We start from the raw sequence: 14,656 nt of genomic DNA on the forward strand, positions 1-14,656 counted from the left end.
CTTATTTGATCATTAATTTCTCCTTAGTTTTTTCCAGTCTCATCTATGGAAGCTTGTTCATAATTTATCTCATCATTCTGACATTATTCCTCTAAATTCTGTGTTTTTTTCTTAGACAAATTTGTGCCTTTTTTCTTCAAAATGTTGAGTTTACTTTTCCACTAAATTCAGTTTACTTAATGAAAATTTGTGGCTTTTTTTCTCTAAATTCTAAGTTTACATCTTGCAAATTTGTGACTTTTTCCTCTAAATTTTTAATTAACATATTGCTCATTTTTTACCATTTGCATCTAAATTCTGAGTTTATATCTTACAAATTTGTGACTTTTTTTGAGATTACAACATTGCATGTTTGATGTAAATTTTAAGTTTAGCCCTTGCAAATAAATTCTGAGTTTACTTTATGCAAATTTGTTTTTTATATCTTGCGAATTTTAGACTTTTGTACCTCTAAATGGTAAGTTTACGTCTTGCAAATTTGCAACTTTTTGATCTACATTCTATGTTTAGATCTTGCAAATGTGTAACATTTCCCTCTAAATTCTGAGTTTACATTTTAAGAGTTTACATTTTACATGATTTTTTAATATAAATTCTAAGTTTGCACCTTGCATTAAAAAAAAAAAAATATATATATATATATATATATATATATATATATATATATATATTTTAGATTATATCTTCCAAATATGTGACTTTTTCTGTCTACATTTTGAGTTTACACTGTAAATTTGTCTCTTTTCTCTTTTTAGTTAACTTCTTGCAAATTTGTTACTATTTTTCCTTTAAATTTTGAGTTTACACTGACAATTTTTGGTTCTTTTCCCCTGTAAATTGTGTTTATATCTTGCAAAATTTTAAGTTTTCCCCTTTAAATTCTAAGTTTACATCCTGCACATTTGTGACATTTTCCCCTCTAAACTTTGAGTTTACACTTGCAATATTTTGTTTACTTTTTGGGGTGAAAAATGTAGTTTACATTTGACTAATTAATAACTTTTTCCTTTATAAATTCTTAGTTTACATCTTACAATTTTGTGAACATTTGTTACATTGTTCCTTCTAAATTCTAAATGTAAACTTACAAATTTGTGACTTTTTTTTCTCTAAATTGTGAGGTTACATCTTACAATTTTTAATACTATTTTTCCTCTAAATTCTGAATTTACCTCTTGCTAATTTGTCTATTCCCTCTAAATTCTAAATGTACATCCTGCAAATTTGTGTCATTTTAGGGAGGACTTTTCCTCCCTAAACTCTGTTTACACTTGCATTTTTTTATTTTCCCAAATGCAAATCTATAACTTTTTCAGAAAAAAAGTTAAATTTTTCCTTCTAAATTCCGTTTCCACTTGCAAATTTGTGACTTTTCCCCTCTAAATTGTGAATGAAGAACTTACAAATTTGTGACTTTTTTCCTTTAAATTTTGAGTTTATATCTTGCAAATATGTGACTCTTTTCCTTCAAATTTTGAGTATAGATCTTGCAAATTTGTGACTTTTTCTTTTAAAATTTTAGTTTAGATCTTTCAAATATGTGACTTTTTTTCTATAAATTTTGAGTTAAAATATTGCACATTTTTGACTTTTTTCTTCTGAATTCAGATTTCTCTTCTTCTTCAGACTTTTTTGTTACTATAAATTCTATAAATCTATACTTTAAATCTTGCAAATTTAAGACTTTTTTCTTCTAAATTTTGAATTTGAATCTTGCAAATTTAAGACTTTTTCCTCTAAATTTTGAGTTTAGATCTTGCAAATGTAAGACTTTTTTTCAAAATTTTGAGTTTGAATCTTGCAAATGTAAGACTTTTTCCCTCTAAATTTTGAGTTTGAATCTTGCAAATGTAAGACTTTTTCCTCAAAATTTTGAGTTTAAATCTTGCAAATGTAAGACTTTTTCCTCAAAATTTTGAGTTTAGATCTTGCAAATGTAACTTTTTTCCTCTAAATTTTGAGTTTGAATCTTGCAAATGTAAGACTTTTTTCCTCTAAATTTTGAGTTTAGATCTTGCAAATGTAACTTTTTTCCTCCAAATTTTGAGTTTGAATCTTGCCAATGTAAGACTTTTTTCCTATAAATTTTGAGGTTGAATCTTGCAAATTTAAGACTTTTTCCTCTAAATTTTGAGTTTAGATCTTGCAAACGTAAGACTTTTTCCTCTAAATTTTCAGTTTAGATCTTGCAAACGTAAGACTTTTTCCTCTAAATTTTGAGTTTAGATCTTGCAAACGTAAGACTTTTTCCTCTAAATTTTGAGTTTAGATCTTGCAAACGTAAGACTTTTTCCTCTAAATTTTGAGTTTAGATCTTGCAAACGTAAGACTTTTTCCTCTGAATTTTCAGTTTAAATCTTGCAAATGTAAGACTTTTTCCTCTATATTTTTAGTTTGAATCTTGCAAATTTAAGACTTTTTTCCTCTAAATTTTGAGTTTGAATCTTGCAAATCTAAGACTTTTTCCTCTAAATTTTGAGTTTAAATCTTGCAAATGTAAGACTTTTTTCCTCTAAATTTTGAGTTTGAATCTTGCAAATGTAAGACTTTTTCCTCTAAATTTTGAGTTTAAATCTTGCAAATGTAAGACTTTTTCCTCTACATTTTGAGTTTAGATCTTGCAAATTTGACTTTTTTCCTCTAAATTTTGAGTTTAAATATTGCAAATGTAAGACTTTTTCCTCTAAATTTTGAGTTTAAATCTTGCAAATTTAAGATTCTTTTCCTCTAAATTTTGATTTTGAATCTTGCAAATGTAAGACTTTTTCCTCTAAATTTTGAGTTTAGATCTTGCAAATGTAACTTTTTTCCTCCAAATTTTGAGTTTGAATCTTGCCAATGTAAGACTTTTTCCTCTAAATTTTCAGTTTAGATCTTGCAAACGTAAGACTTTTTCCTCTAAATTTTGAGTTTAGATCTTGCAAACGTAAGACTTTTTCCTCTAAATTTTGAGTTTAGATCTTGCAAACGTAAGACTTTTTCCTCAAAATTTTGAGTTTAGATCTTGCAAATGTAACTTTTTTCCTCCAAATTTTGAGTTTGAATCTTGCCAATGTAAGACTTTTTTCCTCTAAATTTTGAGGTTGAATCTTGCAAATTTAAGACTTTTTCCTCTAAATTTTGAGTTTAGATCTTGCAAACGTAAGACTTTTTCCTCTAAATTTTCAGTTTAGATCTTGCAAACGTAAGACTTTTTCCTCTAAATTTTGAGTTTAGATCTTGCAAACGTAAGACTTTTTCCTCTAAATTTTGAGTTTAGATCTTGCAAATGTAAGACTTTTTCCTCTGAATTTTCAGTTTAAATCTTGCAAACGTAAGACTTTTTCCTCTATATTTTTAGTTTAAATCTTGCAAATGTAAGACTTTTTCCTCTAAATTTTGAGTTTGAATCTTGCAAATGTAAGACTTTTTCCTCTATATTTTTAGTTTAAATCTTTCAAATGTAAGACTTTTTCCTCTAAATTTTGAGTTTAAATCTTGCAAATGTAAGACTTTTTCCTCTATATTTTTAGTTTAAATCTTGCAACTGTAAGACTTTTTCCTCTATATTTTTAGTTTAAATCTTGCAAATGTAAGACTTTTTCCTCTATATTTTTAGTTTAAATCTTGCAAATGTAAGACTTTTTCCTCTAAATTTTGAGTTTAAATCTTGCAAAGGTAAGACATTTTCCTCTAAATTTTCAGTTTAAATCTTGCCAATGTAAGACTTTTTCCTCTAAATTTTCAGTTTAAATCTTGCCAATGTAAGACTTTTTCCTCTATATTTTTAGTTTAAATCTTGCCAATTTGACATTTTTCACTATAAATTTTAAGTTTACACTTTGCAAATTTGTGACATTTTCTAAACTCTGACTTTACCTCTTTTAAGTATTTGTTTTTTCCCTCAAAATTTTGAATTTGTCTTGTTTTTTTTTTTTTTTTAGTTTTCTGTCCTCTAAATTCTTGGTTTACATCTTGCAAATGTTTTAGTTTTTGGTCCTCTAAATTCAAATTTTCTCTCTAAGAATTCTTTGTTTTATACTTCACTTTTCACAAAAAGTCAAAATCTAATTATTTATTTTAATGATATGGTGGTCATCAGCAAATCTATTTTTTTCTTCCGTCACTATTCCGTGACTGTTTTATCTAAATGACATGAAGTGTAGAATGCTTCATTGGTCATAATGAGTGTGTCAATTTAGCATTTTTCACTGTAGACACTTATATGTGTGTATCTTCATTGCCCACTCTCATGGTTGTGTGTTTGGTCAGCGGGTGGAGGACTCTCTTCAGAAGCTGGAGGCGGAGCTGGCTCTTCTGCTGGATGCTGTGGAGGTCCCTGAGTGGAGCCCCCTGCTGGACAAACCACTCATCGACATACTGGACGAGCCGCCGGCTCCTGACTCGTGAGAACATGATGATCATCAGAAGTGTGTGTGTAAATCTTACAGACAGTCAAATCAAACACATCTGACTCATATTTACTGTATAATTGTTATATTATTTTCATGACAACTGAACACAGAGAATGCAGCAGTTCTTTGCCTTTTTGACACCAATCCCCTCACTGTCCACAGCAGCATTCACAGGCCGCCCCGTGTAGGTTATGTTTAATCTCATTCAACAGCTGTCAAGACTTCTATATAATCCTTTTTTTATTTACGAAAAACAGGCTTGTCCAGAGATTAATATTAATAACTAAAATAAAAGTTTCAGGTTTACAGAAGCTTTAAGAGGTGAATGTCCTTAAGGTTATTTATTTATTTATACCAAGATTTTTCCATTTTATTTAGTGGAGAAGTATACTTTTTTTTCAAATAGTACTTTACCAAATTTATAAAAAATAGTGTCTGTGCAGCATGAACATACATTTCTAGAGATTTTCTACAAGACTTGTCATGAAAATAACATCTCAATGCTAAAAACAAAAAGTAATAATGAGTGATTTTCTTAATGAAAAATATAATTTCTTAATTTTTTCTTAATTTTGATTCCAGGGTTGAATATGATCCAGACATTTCTTCACAAGATCACATGCAACAATAACGGGACAGAGCGGATCATTCAGATTCATTCTGATCCTATAATGGGTCAAAACAGGGTTTATTTTTAAGCTTTTCACAGTAAAAATTTAATTAATCATTTATACCATTTTACTGCATGTCAGTGGTTTATTCCAGCGTTTGTTTAGAACTGTATTATAACTGATGATTTAAGGAACCACTGATGAGAGCTGATGATCTTCACTTGATCAATCATTGTATGCATGTGAATGTACAAAAACACATAACATTGTTACAGTGTACATGATTTTATCAGGGTTCTTTTTACTTCATTAAATCCAGTTTGCCTGTTCAGACTCCCAGCATGCATTGCTCATGTGCGGTCGCTTCTGTTGTTAGTTAGTTTTAGTTTAATTTGTTTTGTTGTGTTCAGAGTTTGTATTTTTGTTTTAATACACTGCATCTCACTAGTCTCTCTATGCTAGAATAACTGTCATAAAATCATTTTCACATTATGAACTGACTGATTCATGTTGTCATGAATATGCGCTGACTTGGAATGTGTTAATAAACTAAATAAAAAATAACCGATTTTTGACATACAACCTAAACTGTGTCCCAATTAATGTACCATAGACTATTGAAATAAAATAATAATCTTTTTTTTTTTTTTCATCTTAATGCCCAAGGCTCGAGTTTTTAAGTGTGGGGAAGTTAGGGGGAAAAATGAGGAAAAATTGTGTCTTAGATCCTTCTTGAGTAGAAGTCTGAAGTTTTCTCTCTTTTAAATTTTTTCAATAAAAAAAAACTTTTTTCTCATTAAAAAAATTTCTCTACTTTTTTAATCCCTTTTTTCCTAAAAAAAAACTTATTTTTTTATTTCTTGAAAATGTTTTTAAAGGGAGAAAAAAAATTAAGGGGAGCATACTTAAGAGAAGTTTTCTAATAAGAAACTTAAAGGGCAAAAAATTTGAAAAAGTTTTTTGAACAGAAAAGGTTTTAAAGACAAAAAAATTGGGAGAAAAAAATTCTGAGGAAGAAAATCACAAGTTAAACTCACATCAAAACATGCTTTGATACACATGGATTTATTTTTATTTTATTTTTTTCACGTTGTGGTCCAGGCCTTCTGTGCTATTGGGAACTACTAATGAAAAAATGAAAACTCCTTAATATAAAATGACAAAACATAAACGCTATTTCAAAACATTGTTACAAATATGTAATATCATATTATAATTTTTTAAATATATATATATATATATATATATATATATATATATATATATATATATATATATATATATATATATATATATATAAAGTATTTTTATAATAAAGTTTGCACTGATCTCATGTACCTGAACAAATAGGTTCAGAAACTCAAAAGCTGGAATGACTGTCTTTCTGGAGGATTTGTGGTGAAATGTGTCTTTCTTCTGTATGTTTGCGTCGCGTTCAGCAGCAGATGGTGTGAATCTGAGCAGATGGAAGGAGAACATGTTTATATAGAAGCAGGAAACACAAACACCTTGTTGCTTTGCTGACATTTTCAACCTCATATGATCGAGACACACACACACTTCAGTTTAACTAATAAATACACACACACAAACACAATTTCCATACAGTAAAAAAAAAAAAAAAAAAAAAAAAAATAATACAACTAATCAATAAAAATTATTTTAGTAAAATAACACTGGATGTAACTTTAAAGTGTTATGGATAAATTTGCAATGTAAAAATCTGAACAAAAAACATGTTAAATATATACAGTATATGTTTTTTATATATATTTTTTAAAATAAATAAATATATTGTATTTTCAAAATATATATTTGAAAATATATTTATAAAAAAAATAAACCATTATGTATTTGATTGGTGGAGAAATAAGAGGCACAAGAACATATTCATTCTTTATTCATATTTTAATGATCGTCAAAATCTATGGGTTGCCAAAATATTCAAGAGTATCTATGTATACGTACAGTATCATGCCGTCCACATTACAATGGAAAACTAGGTTAAAGTCAGAAGTCATGTGATGTGAAACCAGATTGAGCATTCACACCACAGACTGACTTCAGATTAAACATTCCAGGAGTTCACTTACTACAATAAATGCTTCTTTACAAATGTTATTGTGTTTCTATGAGCTTTACGCGCTAAACACACACACACTCATTCACACACACACACACACACACACACACACACGCACACGCAGGCACTCGTTTAGATTAGAAATGGCTATGCAAATGGTACAAAAGCTTTGGCGTTTTTGCCCACAAGTTGTGCCTGCACACTTGAGAGAGATTTTAAACAAGACGTTGCTTCATAAAACCTCTCAGTATCGTATCGTCTATATTTAAACTCGCTAATGTCAGCACATCCACATAAAACTGTGGAAAATACTCAGGCTTTTCACTATGTACATGTTTACATGATGAAGCGGTGAGTTTACGGTAGTGATTCGCTACACGTGTGCCGACGTCACTTACTGAATTAATGCTACGCTAAAGACACACAACCGCACACACACACACACACGCACACACACGCACACACACACACACGCACACACACAGAGAGAGAGAGCTATAAATCAATCTTAATCTGGCGTCCTATAGAGATTCATAAGCAGCAGAGATGAAGGATCGGCATCTCATCAAACCTTCACTGCGTTTAAGAGTCTAACAGTCAGAAAAGAGTTTGGCAACATGTGAGAGCAGGGCAGGAAGGGTTAAAGCAGCGACAAACAGAGAGAAATATACTATCATAATCATCATCATCATCCTGGCTAATAGCGTGCCCTTAAACACGCCAAAATTAAAGATTGTGTCTATCTTACACTACCACTCAAAATAATTATTTTCTGTTCGTGCATTTATTTGATCAAAAATGCAGTAAAAATTTTGAAATATTATTCTAGTGTAAATCATCTGTTTTCTGTGTGAATCTGTGTTAAAGTGTAATGTATTTCTGTGATGCACAGCTGTATTTTCAGCATCATTCCTCCAGTCTTCAGTGTCACATGAGTGACAACGACGAAACAAAAACGAAGTTCAGATGAACATTATTTATTTGAAATAGAACACCTTTATAATGCCACTTTTGATCAATGTTACGCATCCTTGATGAAAGAAAGGATTAATATCTTTAAAAACATTTTTTTTTGAATGATAGTGTATCACAGTTTCCACAGAAATATCGAGCAGCACAACTGTGTTCAACATTGCTAATAATCAGAAATGTTTCTTGAGCAGTAAATCATCATATTATTCTGATTTCTGAAGATCATGTGACACTGAAGACTGGAGGAATGATGCTGAAAATACAGCGGAGCATCACAGAAATAAATTACACTTTAACACAGATTCACACAGAAAACAGCTGATTTACACTAGAATAATATTTTAATTTGTTTAATGTACTGTTTTGATCAAATAAATGCAGCACTGGTTAGCACGGATGTCACTGCAGAAATGGTCATGTGATGTCCTCATGTACAATTAAACCGATTCATCTCACTGTAAACAGATCAGTCCAAGGAAAACAAAACAAATGACTCTAGATCTGATTCGACACAGGATTTTCTGCTTTAAAGTGCTGGAGGAAGTCAAACGTCTCAAACAACACCCACAGAACAGCATCTGCTTCATTTCTAATACTTAAGTTAATACTTTAAGCTCATATATTTTTAATAACAAATATTAGTCCAGCAATCTGACTTCGAGCAGCACATGAAAGCAGGAAACTCTGTCCTGAATTCAAGAGGCACCAGATGCTTCCATGATCCATAAGAAGTCACACATGTAAACATACAAACACAATTAAGTCAGTTATCAGTTGCTCATCAAGCAGCTTGATGTGTGTGGATTCATCATGAAGATCTCCATCGTCTGGCGGGTTTCATGTGGCGTCGTCATACTCAAGCGAACAGTCTTACATTGTAGAATTGCCTCTAAATCTCTATTTTACATCATGCTGTAGAGTTACGTTGCATAGAAGTTCAAACTTACTCTAGGAGCGACAGAGACGAAAGAAGCCATGCGGCTCACTCACGGCTCGGATCACGAGGGCTTTTAAAGGCGCGGTGAGCAGCTCCGAGACAGCAGGGGGCGCTAGCAGCTTCCTGGAGATGAGCAGACCGAGCCACACATGCTCAGTTTGGAGGCCTCTGGTTCGGCCTCGGGTTCGGCCTCCGTCTCTTCGTCCTCCGTTCCTCCCTCGGCCTCGTCTCCGTCTCCGTCTGGATCGGCGTCTCCATCTGCTCCCATACAGCCCTCCTCCTGCCGACGCTTCGACCTGAACCACAGCACAGGAACAAGCAAGAGATCTTCAGGAAGTCAAGTTTGAACTGAGAGACGGATGGTCAGTGAAATGATGCATTCAAGTGATGACAGAATGATTGTTTTCAGGAGCTGAACACACAAACGTCTCTGTAAAATTGTATCAATAAATAGGAAACTCTACAAGCCTTGATAAAATGTCAAATGCAAAGTCTGTATCGACAGTTAATTTAATTTTTTTTTGCTGTAAAACCAAGTTGCATGGTGCAAGAAACACAGTACTGCACAATTAAACAATGCAACTATACAGTCTTTCTACAAAATGTTATGGAGTTAAAAAATCTTGTTCAGGTATTTTGCCATGCATCTTGCTCCAAACAAAAGTGATTTGAAGTCACAAATGGGCCTTCTCAACTCTTAAATATGAACTTGCATCATGAACAAGCAACGAGAGCATCCCAAAAAAGATACTTTTTATGATGGATGGATGCGCTTTATTGGACTTCATTTGGACTGTTGAACAGAAACACCCATTCACTGCCATTATACACCTTGGAAGAGCCAGGACTCCATTTGGATTCGTCTGAAAGAAGAAACTAATACACACTATGCTAAATGCTAATGCTAATTTTCATTTTTGGGTGAACTAACCCTTTAAGTATATTAAAAAGGCACTGTATCTTTGGTAATTTGGCATTTTTCTTTCTTTAAACTGTGTATTATATTGGCTGTAAACTAAAATTAACAGTTTGTACAAACATGGTGTGTTCAAATCACTTTGGTCAGAACAAGATTGTGATGCATTTTGTAGATTTTTTAAATCTATAAAATAATGAATAAAAAGTGTGCATGGGTGTGTTTTTTTTTTTTTTTTTTTGGATTTTATTCAATATATGTACTGTGCTGTAAATTGAATCATATATATTCTATAATAATTTTAAAACATTTTTGCATTTTGTACATGCGACATAGATTGAATACAAAAAAGACCATTAATACAGACTTTGGATTTAAAATGTAAAATGTTTTGTCTGCAACTCGGAAAAACCCAGAGAAAATCCACAGTTTCTCCACCTTGGCTTTATGGTGGTGTTCATGTTATTATGTTCTTTCTGACATAACAGATTCATGAATAATGTGGCAGATATGAAGATAAAGGTAATAAAGGTAAAATTAAAGGTCAATTTAAGACTTTACGAAGACCTTTTTAAGAGCAAGAAAGAGAAGAACTGAAGGAAACACAATAGATCAACATGTGCTCTAAATGTAAATGTCAAAATGAGGCAAAATGAGTTGAATTAGAAACTCTTCAAAGATTAAAAATACAACTTCACACCATTCTTTTTTTTAATTAATTTTGCAAAAAGAAAAAGCATTGCCCAAGGCTTGAATAGTTCTGCTCTAAAATGCTAAAATGCACTGCAATGAATCTGTATTTTGTCTTGTTTTAGCTCAAATGTCTACAGATTGACAGACGTACTGTTTTCTGTGGAATTGATCAAAAAGAAGTGAGTTTATGATTAAAACAGGAAGAAATGGGCTCTTAATTTTCTCAATGACAGATATTTATATCTTTAATCATAAACTCATTTCATTTAAAGATGTTTAGATATTTGTTCTGGAAAATAAGAGGATAAATACTGAGATATAACATTTTTGTAGTGTGTGCAACATTTAATATTTGAGACTTTTTGCTCTGATTTAAGAGCTTTTAAAGACAAATTAAGAACTTTTTGAGACCTGCAGAAACCCTATTATATGCAGCTAGTTTTAGTAAAATTTTGTTCTGAATACAATTTAATCTCCAAAATAGGTCTAAGAATGAAAAACTAGCAATGAATTCAATCATAAAGGTGCAATTAAAATGAATATATTTGTAATAAAATAAAATGCATACTAAAAAGATAAAATAGTTTGTGTGTTCATCTGCATATGTCATGGTGCATGTGTTAAATTACTGAAATCTCAGGGTGGATTCAAAGAAATGCATGAATTTAGAGGAATTCGGCTGATGGAAACTAAAACAAAACCCGAGTGTTTCTAGTCTCACTTTTCACGGTTGAAAATCATGAACTCTTGCTGGACGACTTCAAGGCACTCCTGAAGATAGTCGTTCTCCTGAGAGAAAAACAAAGAAAGGACTGGTTAATCAGCTCTAGCTAGCCTTCAGACGGCAGGAACACACCAGAAATAGCCTCCGTACATCAGGAGGAGCTCCAGCACTGAGAGCTTCATAATTTAATCATCCAGGTCATAATGCTGCACTTCCTGCATCTACAGACCACAGACGCTCGTCTTCAGGCCTCTCCAGCTGATTCACGCTGATCTGATTAAAAACACGCTTTGTAATCACCCAAACACACGGAAAATATCTGCTGAGAGGAGGTGTGTGTGGAGGACTGCAGACGTCAGTCAGGCTCACTATAATAAAGCCTGAGGGATAAACACAATCAATGTGTCGGCCTTTAGGTCTTCAGACCGTCGCCCGAGACGCAGAGCTCAGGGATTACTCACAAATGTCACACAACTGTAAGAGTGAAATGTAATTTCTGAGACCTGTGTGTGTGTGTGTGTGTGTGTGTGTTTGTGTGAGTCAGTTTCACCCACAGACTGAGAATCTTTGCTGTTGTCTCTCGATCTGTTTTTTGCCAGTCGCTTCTTCTTCTTATGAAGAGGACGGGACTCCAGGATCATCTCCTCCAGTTCAAAGGTGGGATCGCAGTGCAGACGACCCTTCTGTTTGAGAAGAACAGAAACGAGGGAGTGTTACAGAGAAACGACTGAAAGAACACATCTGGTGTGTGTGTGTGTGTGTGTGTGTGAGAACTCAATCTCACATTGGGAACAAAGCCGGGCTCCATCTTCTTCTCATAAACGTCGTCCCAGTTGACATCGGAGAGGTAGGGTGCCGTCTGCATTTGAGTCAGACTAGAGAAGCGATGCTCTGGGTTTACCGTCAATAACTACAGAAACACAAAACACAAACACACTTCAGTTTTCACTCACACACACACAACATCAGTGTGTACTCGAATTCACACCACACTCAACTACTGTAATGTGACATATTCCTGCGTTAACCAGGATATAAGGAGCAAAATTAACTCATTAGAGAACGTTCTCAGAACTTGGCATGGTTCTCTCAAAATCACGAACAAACGTTCTTCCAGTAACGTTAATAGAATGTTCATGTTCGTTTAATAATGTTCTTAAAGCATTGGCACAAAAACATTATTACACATCACTCATGGAACGTTTTGTTGCTGAAATATTGTAGTTGGACATTTTTTGAATGTTACAAGTTTCTGAATGTTTAGAGAACATTCAAAAGTAACATTCCTCCAATATTTGATCAAATGGAATGTTCCATAACTTAAATGGAACGTTAGCGAAACATTCTTACAATGTATTTTTGTCAGCAGGGAAACGTCCTCTTTTCAAAGTCCATTTGAGACTTTGATTTGCAGTTATGCATTTTGCAGGCACTTTCATCCACTGCTACTCACAATAAAGGACCACATGCAATTTATCACACATTGAATATTTTTACAAAGATTTAAGATTTTTTTTTGGATTTACAGTTTGATTTCATAACTGATGAACATGCTTTTGATTTAAGCGATGAATCAGATTGACTCATTTGTGTCTATATGTCTATCAAATAACATCTGAGTTCTTAAATGAAATATAACAGAGAGCTGCTGAGCTGAAAGAGGAAGTTGGAAGCAGCACACTTCCTGTGGGTCCATCTGTTCATGCACACAGTATAATCTAATCAATGACTTTAATGTCTCACGTTGCTCCTCTGTTCTTCACTGACATCCATCCTTCTCTCATATTATTTCTTCTCTCTCTCCAGCATTTTCTTCATTCATCTTATTTTATTATCTCTCCAGCTCATTATCATCTCCTCCTCTTTCTCTCGCTCATCACAATCTCTCCCCTGCATCATTACAGTGTTTTATTCTCTCTTTATTCATTCTGACTCCATCTGCATTCCAGTCTATTTTAATTTCTCTCTCTCTCTACATCTTCTGTCCATTTCATCCTCATTAATGCAGTTTCTCAAGGTAAAGGCTCTTCGGTCTACCCAAAACACCATAGCAACCACCCAAAACACCATAGCAACCACTCAGTAAAGCCCATTGTAAGGTGTTGGTGATGTTCTGTCCAGCTCACCTTCCTGAGCAGCGAGACCAGGTCTTTGTTCCAGGAGGAGCTGTACTGAACACTGACCGTACTGAACAACTGCAGCAGAGACTCCACCGAGTTACTGGCGTGGATGTCGTACGGCCTCTGACAGACACACAGACACAGAAATATGTTCAGGTCTTCACAGGTAACAAATTGACACCATAAAAACACTGTGGGAACATTGTTTTGAAATGTTTATAAAACACTAAAAGGTTTCTGTTCATGCTTGTAACTATTTAAAGGTTGCAAAAATGTTTTATTACATTAGATTACATTATTTAATATTCTATTCTAAGAACATTACAGTTTTCTTGTTATAATTAGAACACTATTTAACTCTTTCCCTGCCATTGACAGAATTGTCTGTGTCCGTGTTTTCACTGTTATACAGTAGGGGGCGCTATTACACATCTGAAAGAGTTCTGAATCACACAGAAGAAGAAGCACCAGAAACACCTGATCACACATGTAAGCAGATGCAAATGTAAAAAAAAGCAAATGCTCAAAACATCAACAGCCTAACATTAGTCTAAAAGGACTAAAATTTAATTTTTTCAGCTTTTTGTTCAAAATCACTTACCAACATTTAAGTGTTAATAAAAAAGAATGCATGAAGCTAGAATAAAAGTTATTTATTTGTTTGTTTAAAAACACTTTCCTTTCACATATTGCATGCTCATATTCTCATACAACAAAACATTCTGGGGGCCATGAAAGTTTTGAAAGTTTTGTGAAAATGTTGACGGCGACTGGCAACTTGTTTTAAAAATGCCAGCAGGGAAAGAGTTAAAGGTTACCAAAAAACACTTCTTAGAACATTTAAGTTCCGAGATTCTTGATCTCAGAACGATTTCTTTCAATGTTATGAGAATTTATATCATTAAGTTATAAGAACGTTCCTTTAGCATTTCTTTAAGAACTTTTTGAAAAAGAGCTTTTTGTATGAACTTCTGGGAATCGCAGTTCTGGACATACATTACGCTGTTATCTGCCAACTATAAATAAAACAACAACACCACTCGTACCCAGCTTCGCAGAACCTCAAAGATCGTCACGCCCAGCGACCACCAGTCCACCTCAAAGGCATAACCGGTTCCTCCGCTCATGAACGACTGGAAGATCTCTGGAGCTGTTGGGAGAAAACAAGCGTTCAGAACATGATTATTATGGGATGTAATCTGTGCA

At 33.1% G+C, this 14,656-nt stretch overlaps 1 protein-coding gene across 1 annotated transcript in view; it reads right to left on the reverse strand.

Annotated features, from left to right (window-relative positions):
- Positions 1 to 8,006: 8,006 nt before the first annotated feature.
- LOC128025828 (serine/threonine-protein kinase 32C-like) overlaps positions 8,007 to 14,656 on the reverse strand; it is a 60,914-nt gene continuing 54,264 nt past the window's right edge. The window contains exons 7-12 of the mRNA XM_052612353.1: positions 14,497 to 14,600; positions 13,457 to 13,573; positions 12,115 to 12,240; positions 11,885 to 12,013; positions 11,328 to 11,395; positions 8,007 to 9,293 (exon numbers count right to left, since the gene is read on the reverse strand). Of these exons, the coding sequence (XP_052468313.1) occupies positions 9,110 to 9,293; positions 11,328 to 11,395; positions 11,885 to 12,013; positions 12,115 to 12,240; positions 13,457 to 13,573; positions 14,497 to 14,600 (728 nt within the window). The 3' untranslated portion in view covers positions 8,007 to 9,109. The remainder of the gene's footprint in view (positions 9,294 to 11,327; positions 11,396 to 11,884; positions 12,014 to 12,114; positions 12,241 to 13,456; positions 13,574 to 14,496; positions 14,601 to 14,656) is intronic.

The sequence above is a fragment of the Carassius gibelio genome, chromosome A13 (assembly GCF_023724105.1).
Source record: "Carassius gibelio isolate Cgi1373 ecotype wild population from Czech Republic chromosome A13, carGib1.2-hapl.c, whole genome shotgun sequence".
NCBI lineage: Eukaryota > Metazoa > Chordata > Actinopteri > Cypriniformes > Cyprinidae > Carassius > Carassius gibelio.